Below are 16,390 nucleotides of genomic sequence, written 5' to 3'. Positions count from 1 at the left end.
GGTGGAAGCTTTGTATTATACCCCCTCTTATAAAGCAATGGTACGCTTTTCACGTACTCTAAAGAAAAAAAAAGTGCACCGGTAACGCGGCACGGCGTTCGTCATCATTCATCAACCAGTCGACCGGCAGAATAGCCGCAGAATATCCTGTCTGGCGCTCCTTTTCCTAGGGAAAACCCCCTTGGAGTTCGGTTGGGCTGGTTCGGGCACATCACATGCGTGCGCTCGTCGCCGGCCCTAGCTCACGCGACTAGACGTGGGAGCTGCTGCGGTGGACGGAGACCAAGCTAGACACGAGACGCTTCCGTGCGGGTTCGGTAGGACGCGCACGGCGCGCCCGGTCCGCTGCACCGACGACGTGCATGCTGCAGAGCGACGTCGCCGTCGTCCCGTGCGTGCCGCGCGCGAAGCTGGCGGAACGACACGAGTACTTCGGACACGCAAAATCGCTCATGGATCCGTCGCTTGCTCCGGCAGCTTGCGTGCCAACAACGTACTCTTTCCGTCCGAAAATACTTGTCTTATAAATAGTTGTATCTAAACTTATTTTAGTTATAGATGCATCCATTTTCAATCATTTGTAAGACAAGTATTTTTAAACGGAGAGAATACGTAGCACGTCGCTAACGGAGCAGTTAGCCGGTACAGGCTACCGGAACTCGCTCTCAGGACACGCACGAACGCAATATTTATTGGCTGATCTAGATTAGATAGTGACCACTGGCTAGCTAAGCTAGACGGTTACCTAGTCATCAGCCCAGCATTCTCAGTGCATGCATGCACTACGTATACATACATACGCTGGTACGTACGCTTTCCGAAATCCGAATTGACTATATCGATCTAGTTGTGTGCACACATAATAGTCAGTCGGTACACGTAAACTCGGCCGCCATGCATTGCGATGACTTACTACTACGTATACGATGTGTACGGAAGTAATTAAACCGCGATGAAGGCATGCTTTCGAAAAACATGTAGACGTCTCATGACGAGAATGCACGTGTTTGTTCCTCGTCCGCGTGAGGGTGACCCATGCAAGACCGAGATAAAAGTCTACTCCCTCGGTTTCTAAATATAAGTTTTTTAGAGGTTTCAAACAGACTATAACATACGAATATATATAAATATGTTTTGAAGTGTAGATTAAGTCATTTTGCTCCGTATGTAGTTTCTTGTTGGAATCTCTAAAAAAACTTATTAGAGTATACATATTCCTGCCAGAACATGATTTACTTTCTTCCGGCCAAAACATGGTGGATATTAGTATTATAGTTTTGTCTTAAATCAAACTTTATATTGACCAAGTTTATATAGAAAACTATGAACCTTTACGTACAAATCAAAACCATTAGATTTATCACAAGATATATTTCTATATGATACAAATTCAGTACTGAAAAAGGTCATATTTTTTATAAAGTTGGTCCGAGTGTTTGACTTCACAAAATATCTACTTCCTCCGGTTTTTTCAGTCTGAATATTAGTTGTGTTTGAAATCAAAATTTATGTAACTTCACAAAAATATATAGAAAAAATATTAACACATACAATACCATTAAATTTATCATTGAATATATTTTCACATTATATAGATTTGGTATTGAAATTGCTCATATATTTTTCCTATGAACTTCGTTAAACTTTATAAAGTTTGACTTCAATGAAAGCTATTATGCCGACTAAATTAAAACAAAGGAAGTACTATGCACTATATTATGGTACAGGAGAATAACATAGTTCAAATAATACAAATTTAAACTACTTCTAACTCAAATATAAAGTGATTAGTTTCTTGAAATAAGCAATTATCATTATTGGTTCCTTTGTTGTCTAATTAAGTTTTCGCATAAGTTAAAACTGTCCCATAAGAAACTATTTTTCACATAAGTTAAAACTGTGTCCAGTAAAAAAGCAATTTTCACACAAATTAAAACCAGAACAGTCTCCACTAGCGCAGCATGAAACTAGCCACAATTAAGTGCTTCAATAAAGAAGGGTGTATAATGGTTCAGTAAAAATCTGAGCTCCAATATAAGATGGAAGTATTTCCCTTTTCTTCCAGAACATCTTTTTGGCTATAAAAAGGAGAGAAGGCAAGCTACTGGGAGGGAGTCAACAGGACAGGGAGCTGGTGTCTGCAATATTTACTGAACCGTGCATGTGAAAAGATATTGAACCAAAGAACAGTCAAAAACTTGAATAGCAGCCCACAGCTCAATTTCGACCAGTTATTCTGCTGTCTAACTTTATCCTTTTTGAGCCGTTTTGTTGCTCCTGCTGCCTTGAAGTGGCAGATGAGTCATGTAGAAACGTGCAATTAGCTCCGTTGCGACACCCTCTCGGGCCGTTGAAGTAGGCACATGGTCTTGTTGGCCTTGTTTTCGTATCTCTGTTCACCATAGAAGCACCGTTCATAGCATCAATACCATTAGTTTGGGGAGTTCCAGATTGATGGTACATTCCAAACTGCCTTCCATGCTGTTCAAATGATTCCTGCCTCTCACCACCATGCTGATGGATGAGGGTTTTGTAATAGTTGATAGCCCTTGGCGGAGCACCTGAAAAATTCATAGCTGGACTACTTGAACCCGGTGGATAACTCATAGCTGGATTTGAACCCGGTGCATGACTCATAGCTGGATTTGAGCCCAATGGATGACTCATAGCTGGATTTGAACCCGGTGGATGACTCATAGCTGGATTTGAACCCGGTGGACGACTCATAGGTGGATTTGAACCCGGTGGACGACTCATAGGTGGATTTGAACCTGGTGGATGACTCATAGGTGGATTTGAACCTGGTGGATGACTCATAGGTGGATTTGAACCTGGTCGATGACTCATAGCTGAACTTGAACCCGGTGGAATATTCATAGCTGGACTAGAACCGGGTGGATGATTCATGGGAACTGGAGGATATCCTTGAGGCGGTCGATTCATCATTGGCCGTGGGGCCATTGGAGGTGGCAGGGTGGAATTTGTGTTCTGGAAAGTTGTCATATGATTGGAATATGAGGCAGGGGCAGTCATTGTCATTTGGGGGGGTGGACACGGTGGCACTGGGGCAACAACTGAACTACTGGTAGATTGTTCATTTCTAATTTGGTTGTATTCTTTCATTAACCTCTCAACTTGTACAGGATCACTTAGTATTTTAACAAGTAGATCTCGGTCAACCATACTTCCCTTTTGGTTGCTCTGCATTATTGCAGTGTATGCAGCAGAAGCTGCAGCCAACACATCAGCTTCAACGCCAGTGGATCCACCAGGCTGCTGTTGTGCAGGAGTAATTGGAGTATTTGACACTTGCAGCGCATTGATTTCTGCAGGGCCATAGTTATCGGACTGATGGTAATCGTTTGGTTGATCAAGCAATGGTCCTTCCGACTGATCTGAAGCATCATCATCTTCGACAGGGATCACAGGAACCAATGGGGTTCCGGAGTCATCATAATGAGAGTCTTTCACATCAGGAGAAACAAATGGGCTGGATTGGCACAAAGAGCTTATATGAATAACAAATATGAAGCGTCAAAAAGGAGAATCTGTAGACACATATGAGAAACTTGCTTACTTTGGAGGAATGTTCGATGCACGTGGATAAATAGCCTCAAGCACTCCAAACATTCTCTCATTTTGTACAGCAATCTCCCTGCTTTCTTCTCCAGAGGCAAGGTGCCATTGTGGGTTCAGCAATATCTGAAACCAAGACAATATAAAAAAATGAGACGATATTGAAAATCTAGAAAGTTTGTGCAGCACGACAGTCTAAATCATGAGTCTTACATGTGGTGGGCATTTCCACCTAATAAGAGGAATTTGAGATATGTCAATTTTGAGGTCATTGGCTGGCTGCAGTGACTCAAAACCCGGAGGCAGGGAATCATCTGAACTCGGGCCAGCTGCATGCGTTAAGGATGTTGAACCTTTTGCTTGGAGATTGTCTTGCGGTCTTAATCCAGCTTGAGAAGGGGAATCCTCAGATATGAACAGCCTTACCTGACAGATTAACAAATACATCAGGCGGTGTTTCTTAATATTTACATTTTACAGTGTTTTAGTGACAGGGAACAAAAAATCTACGATAACTCACTGCGTTCGGATATATTATATGCACACGAGCCATAAGATAATTACTATACAAAATCTCTTGTATTGGGAAGAAGGCATACAACTGACTGTATATCCAACTAATCACATACTATTTTACAGACTAAGAAAATTGCCAATGTTTACGGACAAATAATCACATATTATTTGTTCATTGCATAGATGTGATGAATGGTGTCTATAAAATTTAATCGGAATCAGGTAACAGAGAGATGATTTTCTTCTAACTCTTCACAGAATTCCGGTTCATGATTTCACATAATTCTTAAGAAAATTAATAGTAGCACAATCAGGGCACTCTGATCTCAAGAAAATTAATATTAGCACAATCAGGGCACTCTGATCTCAAACAAAACGAAATGAGATTTTGAGGAGCGGTTCCGTGAAATATTAGTGCAGTTTAGAGCTTTTTGTCAATGTAAATCAGGTAAGATAGAAGATGATTTCCTTCACTCATTTAGAACCTATGTTCAGGACTTTATACTATCTATAACAAAAGAAATGTAGCTCAATCAATCAAGGTATTCTAATGTCCAAGAAATTTAAAGGAGATTTTGACAACAGGTTCTTTCATATGTGATAATACCAGATTACCAGTAAAGTTCTATAGGCAGGACAACCGCTTGAGACTTTTATATGGATAAGTAGTGCAAGCTAAGTAATGATGCTAGATACTGAAAATCATATCAACGATTTACACATACTGCAGCAGCAAATGGAAATGATATGACTAGAACAAAAATACATATATGCACATATGCACATTTTTCTGTTATCGCAAGCATATGCTGTAAAGCTGTAACGGATGTGAGTCAAGAAAGATATGCATGACCCAGGGAGTCAATGACTAGACCTAGACTTATCAACCTAAACTTAGCATCATAGTGCATAGCACACATGTAATGAGCGAAAAATCAAGTAATGGCAAGCATGAGTGCAAAGTAACTGACAAGACAATAATCAAGCAATGACAAGTACGAACAAGAAATATTTGGTTTTACAAATATCAAAATGCAATCACTTAGGGATGGTAACTGAGAAGACAAGCTTCCATATAGTAGTTGTATATAATGGTCCCTTGGCTTCAGCTAATAAATGCATTATCTTATTAATAATGGTGTCTCATGCTGAACAGATGAGTAAAGTGAACTTCACCGTTGGTACTTTATAGCATATACAAAGAATTTTGCTGAACCATGTCTCAAATAAATGGCCATCTAATGCCTCTAGCTCCAAAAAAACAATGTGATAAATTATAAGATCTTCACATGGTTTAACAGGACAAACATCGTTCTTTTCCAGAAAACAGGAGAACCTAGTGAATCACTAATTTCTGAATGAACTTAAATTAAAATGGTGCCACCTGTTTGTTTTCTGCATGCTATATTCAATTTTCAATGATTATAAGCTCAGACATATTACCAGTCCTCCAGAACAAATATGCAGCTGGGCTATTGCGTTTATTTTTGTGTAAATCTAGATTCTGTTGCATTCTGAACTTCAAACATGTGCATTAGCACAGGCTATGCATACTGTTTCTGTATTATAACTTAATTTTTGTAGACAGACAGTGATATTATGTCGAAGTGAAGCATGAGATATATTCTGTATTGCGCATCTAAAAATTTAAGGGTAACAACTCCTGCTTAAAAAAATTGCAATGTTAACTCAAGGCTTTTGTCCCTGCTGGAGATCATGAATTGTGAACTATGAAATGATTATCAGCCATCAGTGACAGTGTATTGCATGCATACAAGGGCAGCAGCCTGATGCATGATAGTACACCGACCGATCACTAGTGTTTTTAATAGAGAGAATTTGGATACATGGTATACACTGTAGCTTGAACAGGCTTAGTCAGCAAGAAAAATGTAACTGCACATGCCCGAGTTATGTGAATCCACTAATGATACCACGTGCTATACTGTTGTGCTAGGTGGTAGCAATATTCAGCATAATACTGTGGTAATACTGCTTGATATATGTTGGCATTGGCTCATGAAACAGGACAATGTTGAATTGACACTTAAATCAATCAACTACTCCCTCTGTAAACTAATATAAGAGCGCTTAGATTACTAAAGTAGTGTTCTAAACGCTCTTATATTAGTTTACATCGGGAGTACTCGTTAACCACAGAGAATATTGAAACAAAAGATATACATACATGATAGAGAAGGAAGATTAAATGTGATATAATTTTGTTTAAAGTACGTGCTATATGATACTGTAATACACCAAATTCACAGGTGCTGTCATGTTGTTACTAGATGCAATCCTTTCGTAGTTTGTTTAGTGTTTCACTCATCATTCACATTGGAGTTCCCCTTTGCTTGTCTCCCCCCACATTGTCTGCATCCTGATGCTGTTCGATTAGACATACGCAGAGGTTGTTTAATTAATCGCGTTTTGTTCTGTCGTCTGTTAATCACTCATCATCCAAATTCTGCCACGTTTGCACAACGAAATCCACATCTCATCCTATTCCGCTGCCCTCATTGGATACACAAAAACTGGATGCGTCGTCATCGTTTGTTTTACATATAGTTCCACGCATCTCGCATCTCAAAAGAGAATAAAACAAAAGCATACAACGGGACCGTATCCCACGCAACAACGGATCAAATCATTCATTCAACAAACAAAGCAAATCAGAAAGCCGCAACGACGACGAACGAGCACGCGCGCCGCCGCGAATCCTCTAGCGCGAATCCGTCTCGGCGGGCGGTGGATTGGATTGGGGGGGTGGATTGAAACTAGCATCATCAGGTGTTTGTTGGTGGCAGTACCTTGCAGAGGCTGGGTCCGGTGGCCCACGAAACGCGCCGCGACCGCCGCGACCCCATCGTCGCTACCCCCCGCAACAAAACCGAATCGAATCCGATCTAGACGAGACGAGACGCGCGCGCGGACACCCTACGCCGCAGCGGCGGCAGGGCGATCGACGGAACGGACGGACTCGCGGTCGGGGCCGCCTAGGGTTAGCCCCTGCCTCCTCGTCCCGGCGGCGGCGGCGGCGGATTTGGAGGGGAGAGGGGTGAGGAGTCAGGAGACGGGAGGTGGTGAGGAGGCGAGGAGGAGGAGGGATGTGGTGGTGGCTGGCGTCGGCACCGCTCTGCCCGCTGCCCCTTTTCTTATTTGTCGTCGCGTCGATTTGCGTTTCTTTCTTTTTCCCCCTTGTTTTTCTGCTTATAAGTTCGCGTGCAGCCCCCCACCCCACCGAGCCGAGATCGACGCCTGCCGCGATTTGATTTAATCCGAACGCAAACCGCAGCCCTAACCTAAACCTAACCCGACCCCAAATCCAGGCCGGCCCGGTGTGAATTTACCAGGCTGCCCTCCGCCTATCATCCCGTCCCAAGGGCAAATACGTAACCGTGTTGCCCTTACGATCCTTAACCGGTAGGTCATGCAATACGGCACGTAATTTTACTACTAGTACTAGTAGTATAAAGTTGGTTAGCAGATTGAGCAAAGTCCATGAGGCGTACGGCTGCTTGACAGAAGCAGATTAGTCGGAGGTTAGCGTTTTAAGGAGGCGTACTGGACAGGAACTCCCCCTTTGACAGGGACCTGCTGCTTATGATGATGATAAAAGCGCACAGTTTGGGTGGGTTCCTGCCATCATCACGGTGGCGGCACTGTATTTTCAGTGTGCCCTGTGCCCCCCTGAATTTGATTCGCTGACTTTCGTGCCTTATTTTACTTTATATCCCAGTCTCAGCCTGGGGCTTTCATACATCAACTTTCGAATGCTTTGCTGGTTACAGAGGTAACCCTACGTGGCTTGGCTACATGTAACCTCTACCTGAAGAAACCACAATCCTGTGGGATCGCCGTGAAGCATCTTCAGAGTTCCGAAAGCTGCGATACAGGATTCTGGAAATGCCCAAGCGCTACTAGTGCCCTGCCCGCAGGCTCAACCACGCAGACGTGACACTGATCAGAGCACTTCCAGCCGGCTCTATGAAAAGCCCACTGGGCGCCATCAGCTGCCAGCTTGCTTCATTTCCAGATAACAACCACGTCACGTCGCTGCAACTTGCAACGGCCAAGACAGTGACATCTCGATCCACATTCCAAGTCAACAACAAACAGTCACGGCACATAGCACCGCATAAGCAGTTGGGAGTCCAGCTAGACTCACTTCAGACCATACATCACAAACAGTTATTACAGATCAAGATCACCGGGTTGTATTCTCCTATCAGTACCAAACCATAACACGAATACATCGCTGTTCGTTCGGCAAACAGCAGAAAATGATGCCCAGAGGACCTGGCCAAGAACCTGTCTCGTCCGTCTATCGCTTCTTAAAACCGTATTTCTTGCGCTCATAGAAGAGGTCGGTCTTGGCGCTCCCCAGGTTCACGATCTTGGGGCACCCGTCGCGGTCCTTCTCCTGCTGCGTGCACTCCTTGCAGTAGTAGGCGTCCGAGATGCCGACCCCTCCGCAGATGACGCACCTCCCCTGGAACGAGCCGTAGTTGCACTCGTCGCAGACACGGACGAGGGTGCAGGGGCGCACGTACGAGTCGCAGATGACGCACTTGCCGTCGCACTTCTCACACAGGCGGCCGATGGCGATGCCGGGCTGCTTCCGGCACATGATGAGATCGGGGTGATGCTTCGCCATGGCTGTCGGATGCTGCTAACCTGTGAAAACCAGGTGCACGTTGCTTGTCAGAATCTAGTCATCTTAGGATGTCATCAAAAGAAATTAAATGGTAAAAGCATCCCTAAGAGAAACAGATTGGTTAATGCAGTTGACTGCAGCATTGGATGTAGCAGCTCAAGAAGCAAACTGCTAATGGTTGCACTCACAGAAGAAATAAAGTGGTGAAGCATCCCAACAAAAGGCAAATTGTTAATTAGGTTACTAGAGCTTTTGATGTAGCATCTCGAGGAGAAGCAAGTTGTTGATGCACTTTATTTGTCGAACTTGCAACTGCTGGCAACTTACGTGTAATACCCCCACACCCACCCCCTCCCGGCATAGAAGCAAACAAGATAACATTACATTGAAATTATTTTTACAACTAGTAATTCATCAAGCTCTACATCATCAAGGTGACAAGAACAGATTGCCCTTATTATAAAGAAAAGGAAGTATACCACTAGAATGCTCAACATTGACAAAAATACAGTATGATTTCGAATTCAACCCCATCCGTCCCAATGTCTTCATTTACTGTCATCAGGGTCCCTTCAAACATATCACAATGGGTATGACTGCAAATTCCATCCACCTTTTTCAATATATTCATTTAATGTCATTAGAGTCTCGCCAATCATACAAAACATTCCATCATAAAAGCACAAAGACATGTATGTTTCCTGCTTTCTACAGAAGCCACATCATAGCACACATTTTCACCAACTAGTAGAAATGTATGACAGCAGGAGAACTAAAAGCCCTGAATACCACCCCCACAATACACCCTTTAGGTTCAGAGAGATGTTTTCAATCTTAGATGTACAAAACTTGATGTTGGAAGCTGATCCGAAACATTTCCAACCAGATCAGTTAACTAGTTATTTGAAGTTTCTGGTTGACGAGTTGAAGTCACTAGGGGTGAAAAACTCTTATGCTATCACAAACACAACTATGGGGCCCCTACCACAACTACGAAAACAGATTGAATAGCTCCACTACCATAACTATATCCATATGTTCTGAAATTAATACAGATACCAAAAACTCTTAACTTCAACTATATCCAATACAGATTCGAAAGCTTTCAAAGATAATTAAATGCTGTATTTACTAAAGAAGTAAAAAACTGAATTCGAAGTGTATCTTATCAATTTGATAGGCAGAACATCCTATGGCTTTAACAGCATAATTCCAGTACAAACAAATTTATATATCATGAGCATGGCATTACTTTCCGCTGATAATATGAAAATTAACAACATAAAATTGTTCTAGGACACTAGTATTAACATAAATACAGCATACATATAGGAGATACTAGCGTATAGTATTAATAACTTCACTGATTGCTACTGCAGTTCCCACAAAACAAATTTTACATAGCAATGGTGTTCCAGCCTTCCAGATCAATAATGTAAGTGCAAATCAAATAACATGTATTCCAGTTCAGCCTCCTAGATCACTAGCCAACATGACATAAATGTATTATTACGTGGTAACAATTATAGCCCCCTACATCTCTCGCTAATGAAACCGAAGTTACAGATGACACCGCAGATTTCCCGTGGCAGTGTTTCAATTTGCGGCCATCCAAACCATCTGAAGCTTAGTGTACTGAATCTGGAGAACAGGACCCCTACTCGCCCGGTGCTTAGAGGGCTAGGGTTGGTGCAGAAGAACACGCCCCACCGCCAAGCTCCCGCGGCTGACCTAAGGGGCGACGCGAGGAACATGGACAAGCGTCGCAGCAGAAATCGCCGGAGCGGAGCAAAAAACCTAGGGAATGCATATGTTTCGAGCGGCTGGACGGGACCATGGATGACAGGAGAAGCTCTAGGGTTCGGCCTGCACGTACCTTCGGAAGGACGAGCTCGCTGCGGCGGCGCTCGCACCTTGGCTCCTTGCTCCCCGCAGGCGACGCGCCGAGACACCGAGACGACGTCGACGAGGCTGGCGGAATAGATTTTGGCGGCGGCGACCCGATGCGACTAGAAGCTTGCAGATAAAAGACCAAGAGGTGTGCTACGATGGGGATCGCCGTCCATATCACCCGGCAGGCTGATCGGACGGCTACCAGTGGCCGGTGCGGTCCAGCATATTTGGCTCTACTGGGTTGGGTCCCACCTGTCGGCCTCTCAACACCTTTGGGTCCCCTGTTAACCCGTTCTCCAGTGGCACCGCATCTTCCCCGAGCGCCACCGCCGCCGCAGGGATCCGCGCTGCGTCCCGAGCCAATCGCGCTCTACGGCGGAGAGGCGATGGATTCGGCAGGCGCCTCGAAGCCCGAGGAGGAGGTGGCCGCTTACCAGAGCAGCGAGGCCAATCAGGCGAGGCTGCAGTCCATGCTCGCGGCGCTCCTCGACGACCCCTTACTCGCCGACGTCCCGAGGAAGCCCTCGCTGGCGGACGTGGACACGCTCATCAACCTCGAGCTCGGCAGCGCCATGAGGGTGACCGTCCTCAAGCTGGACAACACCTCGTTCGGTACAATATGGCCCTCTTCGATCCCCGCCCACATTTTTGTCCAAATCCCTTGCCGTGCGTTTATCCCCCATATGAATTCGTGTTCCTCTTGTCGTTGTGGTGATACAGATGTCGCGGTGTTGAACACCGCTACGCTCAAGGATTTGAAGCTGGCTATCAGGAAGAAGATAACTGAGATAGAGCAGGGCCAGATGGGCCATCGTCACATCTCATGGTAAGTAATGGTCAGATTTATTTGTCTGAAACAGTGGAAGGATATCTTCTGACATCCATGTCATCTAATTGATTCATGCTAACATGTGTTGATCTAATTAGTTGATATCCTTCGAAATGCTGCCGATTTGTCTTTGCTATTTGATACTATATCCTATGATGGGCACTAAGGCACTGTTGATCCACCAAAATTTGCTAGTTTAGATGGGTGTGATTATCTAAATAAGCTGAGGGTCACAAGATGTATGGTATTAACCTGAATTCTTAGTTAGCTCGAGATGTTGAGAATCCTAGCTGAAGTCGTGTTTTAGTTTGAGTTTGCACTGACCTACTTGGTATTGAATAACTGAATGTGTGTACATAAGGTTATTCAAGCCTGCTTTAATTAGATTTCCCTGTATTAGTGTCTTTCAGTTAAACTAAAGAGAAGATAATGTTCCAATATTGACTTCTAGAAATAGTTTAAGCTCAGTATAGGAAGAAACTGCTGACTAAATTTGCCTTACGATTATCTCAGAGTGCATGAGCCTGGTATCTGTACACTGTTTACATCAACACCTACAAATTATTCAAGCCTGTTTGAATTAGATTTCCCTGTATTAGTGTCTTTCAGTTAAACTAAAGAGAACAGAATGTTCCAAGATTGACTTCTAGAAATAGTTTAAGCTCAGTATTGAAAGAAACTGCTGGCTAAATTTGCCTTACGATTATCTCAGAGTGCATGAGCCTGTTATCTGCACACTGTTTACATCAACACCTACAAATTATCAAAAATTAAGACCCCATTTTCTGGACTCCAAACTTCTGCTATGTGGTTGTAAGCCCATCTAGGAGTACACTGTTTGCCAGGCAGATATGACAATAGCACTCTTGCAAACAACTCCTGGCATTGACAGTACACTTGATGCTCTTCAAAATGCTGCCAATGTATCTTTGATATTTAATCTCTCCCACGATGGTCAATCAGACACTCATGATCCATGATAGGTGTCATGATCCAAATAAGCTGAGGGTCACAAGATATATGAGACTGAACCGAATTCTGAATTACCTCGAGACATTCAGAATCCAAGCTGGAGCTCACTCTAATTTTTAGTTTGATTAAGCACTGAACTTGACCTGTTTGGTATTGACTAGCTGAATGTGTGTACACAAGGTTAGTCAAACCCATTCGAATTAAGGTCCCTATCTTAACTACTCCCTCCGTAAATAAATATAAGAGTGTTTAGATCACTAAAATAGTGATCTAAACGCTCTTATATTTCTTTACAGAGGGAGTAATCTATTTTAGTTAAGCTAAGGAGAATATAATGTTCGAAGATTGTCGTCTTAAAGTAGTATGAGCTCAACATAGAAAGAATTTTCTCTCTAAGATGTTACACTGGTATTCTATATTCTAAACTAGGATCCCATTTCCGTGACTCCATGAAGCTTCAGTCATGTGGTTATAAGTTTATCTAGGACAGTACATTGTTTGCCTGTCTGATATAACGAGAGCACTCACTGCAAAGAGTTCTTGGCATCAGTATTTGTTAATGCTAAATTGTCAGAAAGTGCTGTTAAAATAAACTGTATTTTTGGGAAGGCTCAACTAATTTATTGCTGTGCAGACAGAACAATTACTAGATGCTGGGAAAGAAATACGAGCTCATATATGAGTTCTGTAATTAAAAAGCTTCAGCTGCATAATTGTAAAAGTAGTTAGAGATCCTACCTTATTGATGTTAGCTATGGTTAATAATATGGCCTTCTAAGTTCCATCACAATGTTAGCTCTTCAGCTGTATAATAGCTGGCAGGCTTGTATAGAATTCCCCAAAAATGCCAACTTTGGTATCCATGTCTTCTTGCATTATGTGGTTCCAAAGCGTCAGGATTTATGTGGTTCTTAGCACAAATTGTATATCTAAGCTGCATCTGCAACATTTTCTGCATTTTTATCATCTGGCTCTACTATTTTATCCATCAATATAATTACTTTTTATCTATTTCTCTATTAAGAACTGACATGCTCCCTCCGTTTCAAAATAAGTGTCGTGGTTTTAGTTCAAACTAAAACCACGACACTTAATTTGAAACGGAGGGACTACTTTTTCATGGCATCTCTCAACCTTTTCTTTGTCAATATTTCCATTTGTTAAGGATACCAAGAATTTCCAAACTCCGCTGTAAGTATTTATGTTTGACCCAGGAAGCATATTTGGGAGAACTACTGCCTGACACATCAGAGTGAGAAGTTGATAGATGACAATTCTGCACTTTCTTCTTACGACATTCGAAATAATTCCAAGGTATATAAAAAATAACATATTTTTTTCATTTCAGTTTGAAAAAAGTCCATTTTACTACCCTGAATAAAGTGGGTGGTTCACTTTACCCCCTGATCTATTTTTCCGCTTCTTTTACCCCCCAAACAAACCCAAACCGGACAAAACACCCCCCGGCTGGTTTTTCTCCACCCGCTGCTGATGTGGCACTAGTCAATGGCGGTTTTGACCTGGGTGGGGCCCCCTTGTCAGGTTTTTTTCTCTCTCTCTCTAATTGAGGCTGGGCCGGCGGCCACTCAGCCCGCACGCAGCCTCTGGCCAGGGCGTGGCGAGGCTGACCGGCTGGAGGAGTGGCGAGAGGGGGGGGGGTGAGCTGGGCGAAGCAGTCAAGGCCAGGCAGTGGCGGGTGCGGGCCGACGCAGTTAGGCACGGGCGGGTACCGGGGTGAGCGCGAGCGGAAGGGGAGGCTCAGTGGGCACAGCAGGGCCGCCGGAACGGGGCCACGAGGGCTGGTGCTGGAGCAGGGCTGTGCGGGCGGGGCGCTGCGGCAGTAGAGCAACGCAGGCGGCCCGGGCACATGCGAGGGAAGAGGAGCGCTGGGCAAGTTCAGCAAGCGCCAGCGCAGCCTCGAGCAGCAGCCGGCGCGGTCGTTCGAGAGCAGCGGCATGGGGAGGCGAGGCCATGGAAGGGCGCGAGCAGGTCGCGGTTGGCAATGGCGAGCGGCCGCAGCGGGAGTCAACAGCAGCGCTAGAGCAGAGTCGGCAGCGGCGCGACAGCGGTCAGTGACAGTAGCCGCAGCAGGCGGGCGCGGTGACATGCACGCGAGGGCGACGGAGAGGCATGGCCAGGGAGGGGTGTGGAGCCGAGCTCCCTGTCACCGCGGTCGTCGGGAGGAGGACCCACGCCTAGGCCGCGGCGGCCGCGGGGTCGCCGGAGGCGTGGCTGGCCACGAGTGGCGTGAGGCGGTGGAGTTCCACGCCGAGGTGCTCGGGCGGCACCTCGCCGACGGCCTCCTCGGGCCGTCCTCCTGCGCGGTCTGCCTCGGCGGGGCCCAGCAGGCGCTCGCGCTGCGGGAGCTCGGCGTGGCCGGGGCTGTCGCCGTCGCGAGGAGGCGCTTCCCGCCGCTCGCAGTCGCCTTCGGTTGGAGAGAGAGAGAAAGAGAGAGGAAAAAAAACCTGACAAGGGGGCCCCACCCAGGTCAAAACCGCCGTTGACTAGTGCCACATCAGCAGTGGGTGGAGAAAAACCAGCCGGGGGGGTGTTTAGTCCGGTTTGGGTTTGTTTGGGGGGTAAAAGAAGCGGAAAAATAGATCAGGGGGTAAAGTGAACCACACACTTTATTCAGGGTAGTAAAATGGACTTTGTTCTTTCAGTTTTCTGGAAGTTTTTACTATGCGTAGCAGCATATGAAACCTCTTTGGGGAACAACCAATCTCTTTATGGTACATGCATATTTTACTTTTTGGATGAAAAAAAATGTATATACTTCTTTCTTAAGTTGGCCTAGTGGAATCTGCATTACCAAATAAGATAGTTGACCTCAAATGCATCCACTTACAGAGATAGTGTTACCAGATCTGTCAGGTAGCAACTAAAGATGTATGAACTGAATAAAGTGTTGTGACTCTGTTTCTGCCCTCTGCCGTACTAGGTTTGTTTCTCACCGCACGTCATGTCGAGAGTACATCAGAAGCATTCTAGGAGAAGGAAACACCGTTTCTTCCACGGGCTTAGCAGGAAGATGTGATCCCACCTCATGATTTCTGATCAGGAGATACCCTTAGCGCCATGGGGGAGTGATTACTTGCGAAATGAAGAATGCTCCAAGATTTAGCTATGGCGACGAAACGGGGTAGAATTTCGCAGAAGCAACCCACCGATTCGCTGATGCCATTCAGGAGTTGCAGAAGATTGTGCATGCTTGGGAAAAGCAGTTACTAGTACGTAGTGCACGAGCACGTCAGCTAATGGGTGTTGTAAATTCGAAGCTACTGGTCTGGTCGTGTAATTTGCCAGTGGGAAGTGCGCTTCACAATATGTAATGCACTTCAGGTTAACAATCTGCAGGCTTTTGCAGGTCCTAGCTCTGGTAAACTACTGCTGCTTCATTTTTCGTCGAGAGGATCAAGTCTTAGGTGGTGTTTGGTTCTCTGGTCATAGGACTTTTTCTAGTCCCAACTAAAAAATCTCTAGTCCCTAAAAAGTCCTTTCCTGTTTATTTTTAGAGACTAAAAAGTTTTTAGTCCCTTCCAAGAGTTTATTAAATGACCATATTGCCACTAGTATATAGAAAAATAACAATCAAACAACATCATGGGGTAGCGCGTCAATGGGTGCATGTAGGGGTATTGTTGAAAAAATCACAAAAAAGAGTCTTCTTCATTTAGTACCAAATGCTTTAGTCCCTAAAAAGTCCCTCCCGTTTGGTAAAAAAGTCTTTAAAAGAGACTTTTTCTAGTCCCTACATAAAAAAGTCCCTAGAAACAAAGATCCCCTTACTCTGCTCGTTTTTACTCAAGCCATGCCCATGGCGCATAGTAATTGCAGCCCTTAGTGTTCTACACCTGCCAATTAAGCAAAAAAATCATCATGCAAACATGACAATGGTTAAAAAAAACATGGTTGGAAAGATCAAAATTTCAAGCCATGTGCCCAAA

The 16,390-nt window shown here is 44.6% G+C and overlaps 3 protein-coding genes across 3 annotated transcripts; 1 reads left to right on the top strand and 2 right to left on the bottom strand.

Moving 5' to 3' along the window:
- Positions 1-1,962: 1,962 nt before the first annotated feature.
- Positions 1,963-7,272, bottom strand: LOC125539901 (zinc finger CCCH domain-containing protein 30). The gene is made up of 4 exons (XM_048703438.1): positions 6,903-7,272; positions 3,790-4,002; positions 3,578-3,702; positions 1,963-3,490 (listed from the first exon to the last, which is right to left on the bottom strand). The coding sequence occupies exons 1-4, from the start codon at positions 6,957-6,959 to the stop codon at positions 2,218-2,220; spliced, it is 1,668 nt and encodes a 555-aa protein (XP_048559395.1). The 5' UTR covers positions 6,960-7,272; the 3' UTR covers positions 1,963-2,217.
- A 949-nt stretch (positions 7,273-8,221) lies between these two features.
- Positions 8,222-10,775, bottom strand: LOC125539903 (PHD finger-like domain-containing protein 5A). The gene is made up of 2 exons (XM_048703441.1): positions 10,626-10,775; positions 8,222-8,769 (listed from the first exon to the last, which is right to left on the bottom strand). The coding sequence occupies exon 2, from the start codon at positions 8,747-8,749 to the stop codon at positions 8,417-8,419; it is 333 nt and encodes a 110-aa protein (XP_048559398.1). The 5' UTR covers positions 8,750-8,769; positions 10,626-10,775; the 3' UTR covers positions 8,222-8,416.
- Positions 10,776-10,906: 131 nt separating this feature from the next.
- LOC125539902 (U11/U12 small nuclear ribonucleoprotein 25 kDa protein-like) lies at positions 10,907-15,846 on the top strand. Its single transcript, XM_048703440.1, has 4 exons — positions 10,907-11,254; positions 11,363-11,468; positions 13,658-13,757; positions 15,385-15,846. The coding sequence occupies exons 1-4, from the start codon at positions 11,029-11,031 to the stop codon at positions 15,478-15,480; spliced, it is 528 nt and encodes a 175-aa protein (XP_048559397.1). The 5' UTR covers positions 10,907-11,028; the 3' UTR covers positions 15,481-15,846.
- The last annotated feature ends 544 nt before the right edge of the window (positions 15,847-16,390 follow it).

Source organism: Triticum urartu, chromosome 2, assembly GCF_003073215.2.
Source record: "Triticum urartu cultivar G1812 chromosome 2, Tu2.1, whole genome shotgun sequence".
NCBI classification, from domain to species: Eukaryota; Viridiplantae; Streptophyta; class Magnoliopsida; order Poales; family Poaceae; genus Triticum; species Triticum urartu.
Note: the sequence above shows the minus strand (reverse complement) of the source record. Positions and strands in the feature narration are given on the sequence as shown.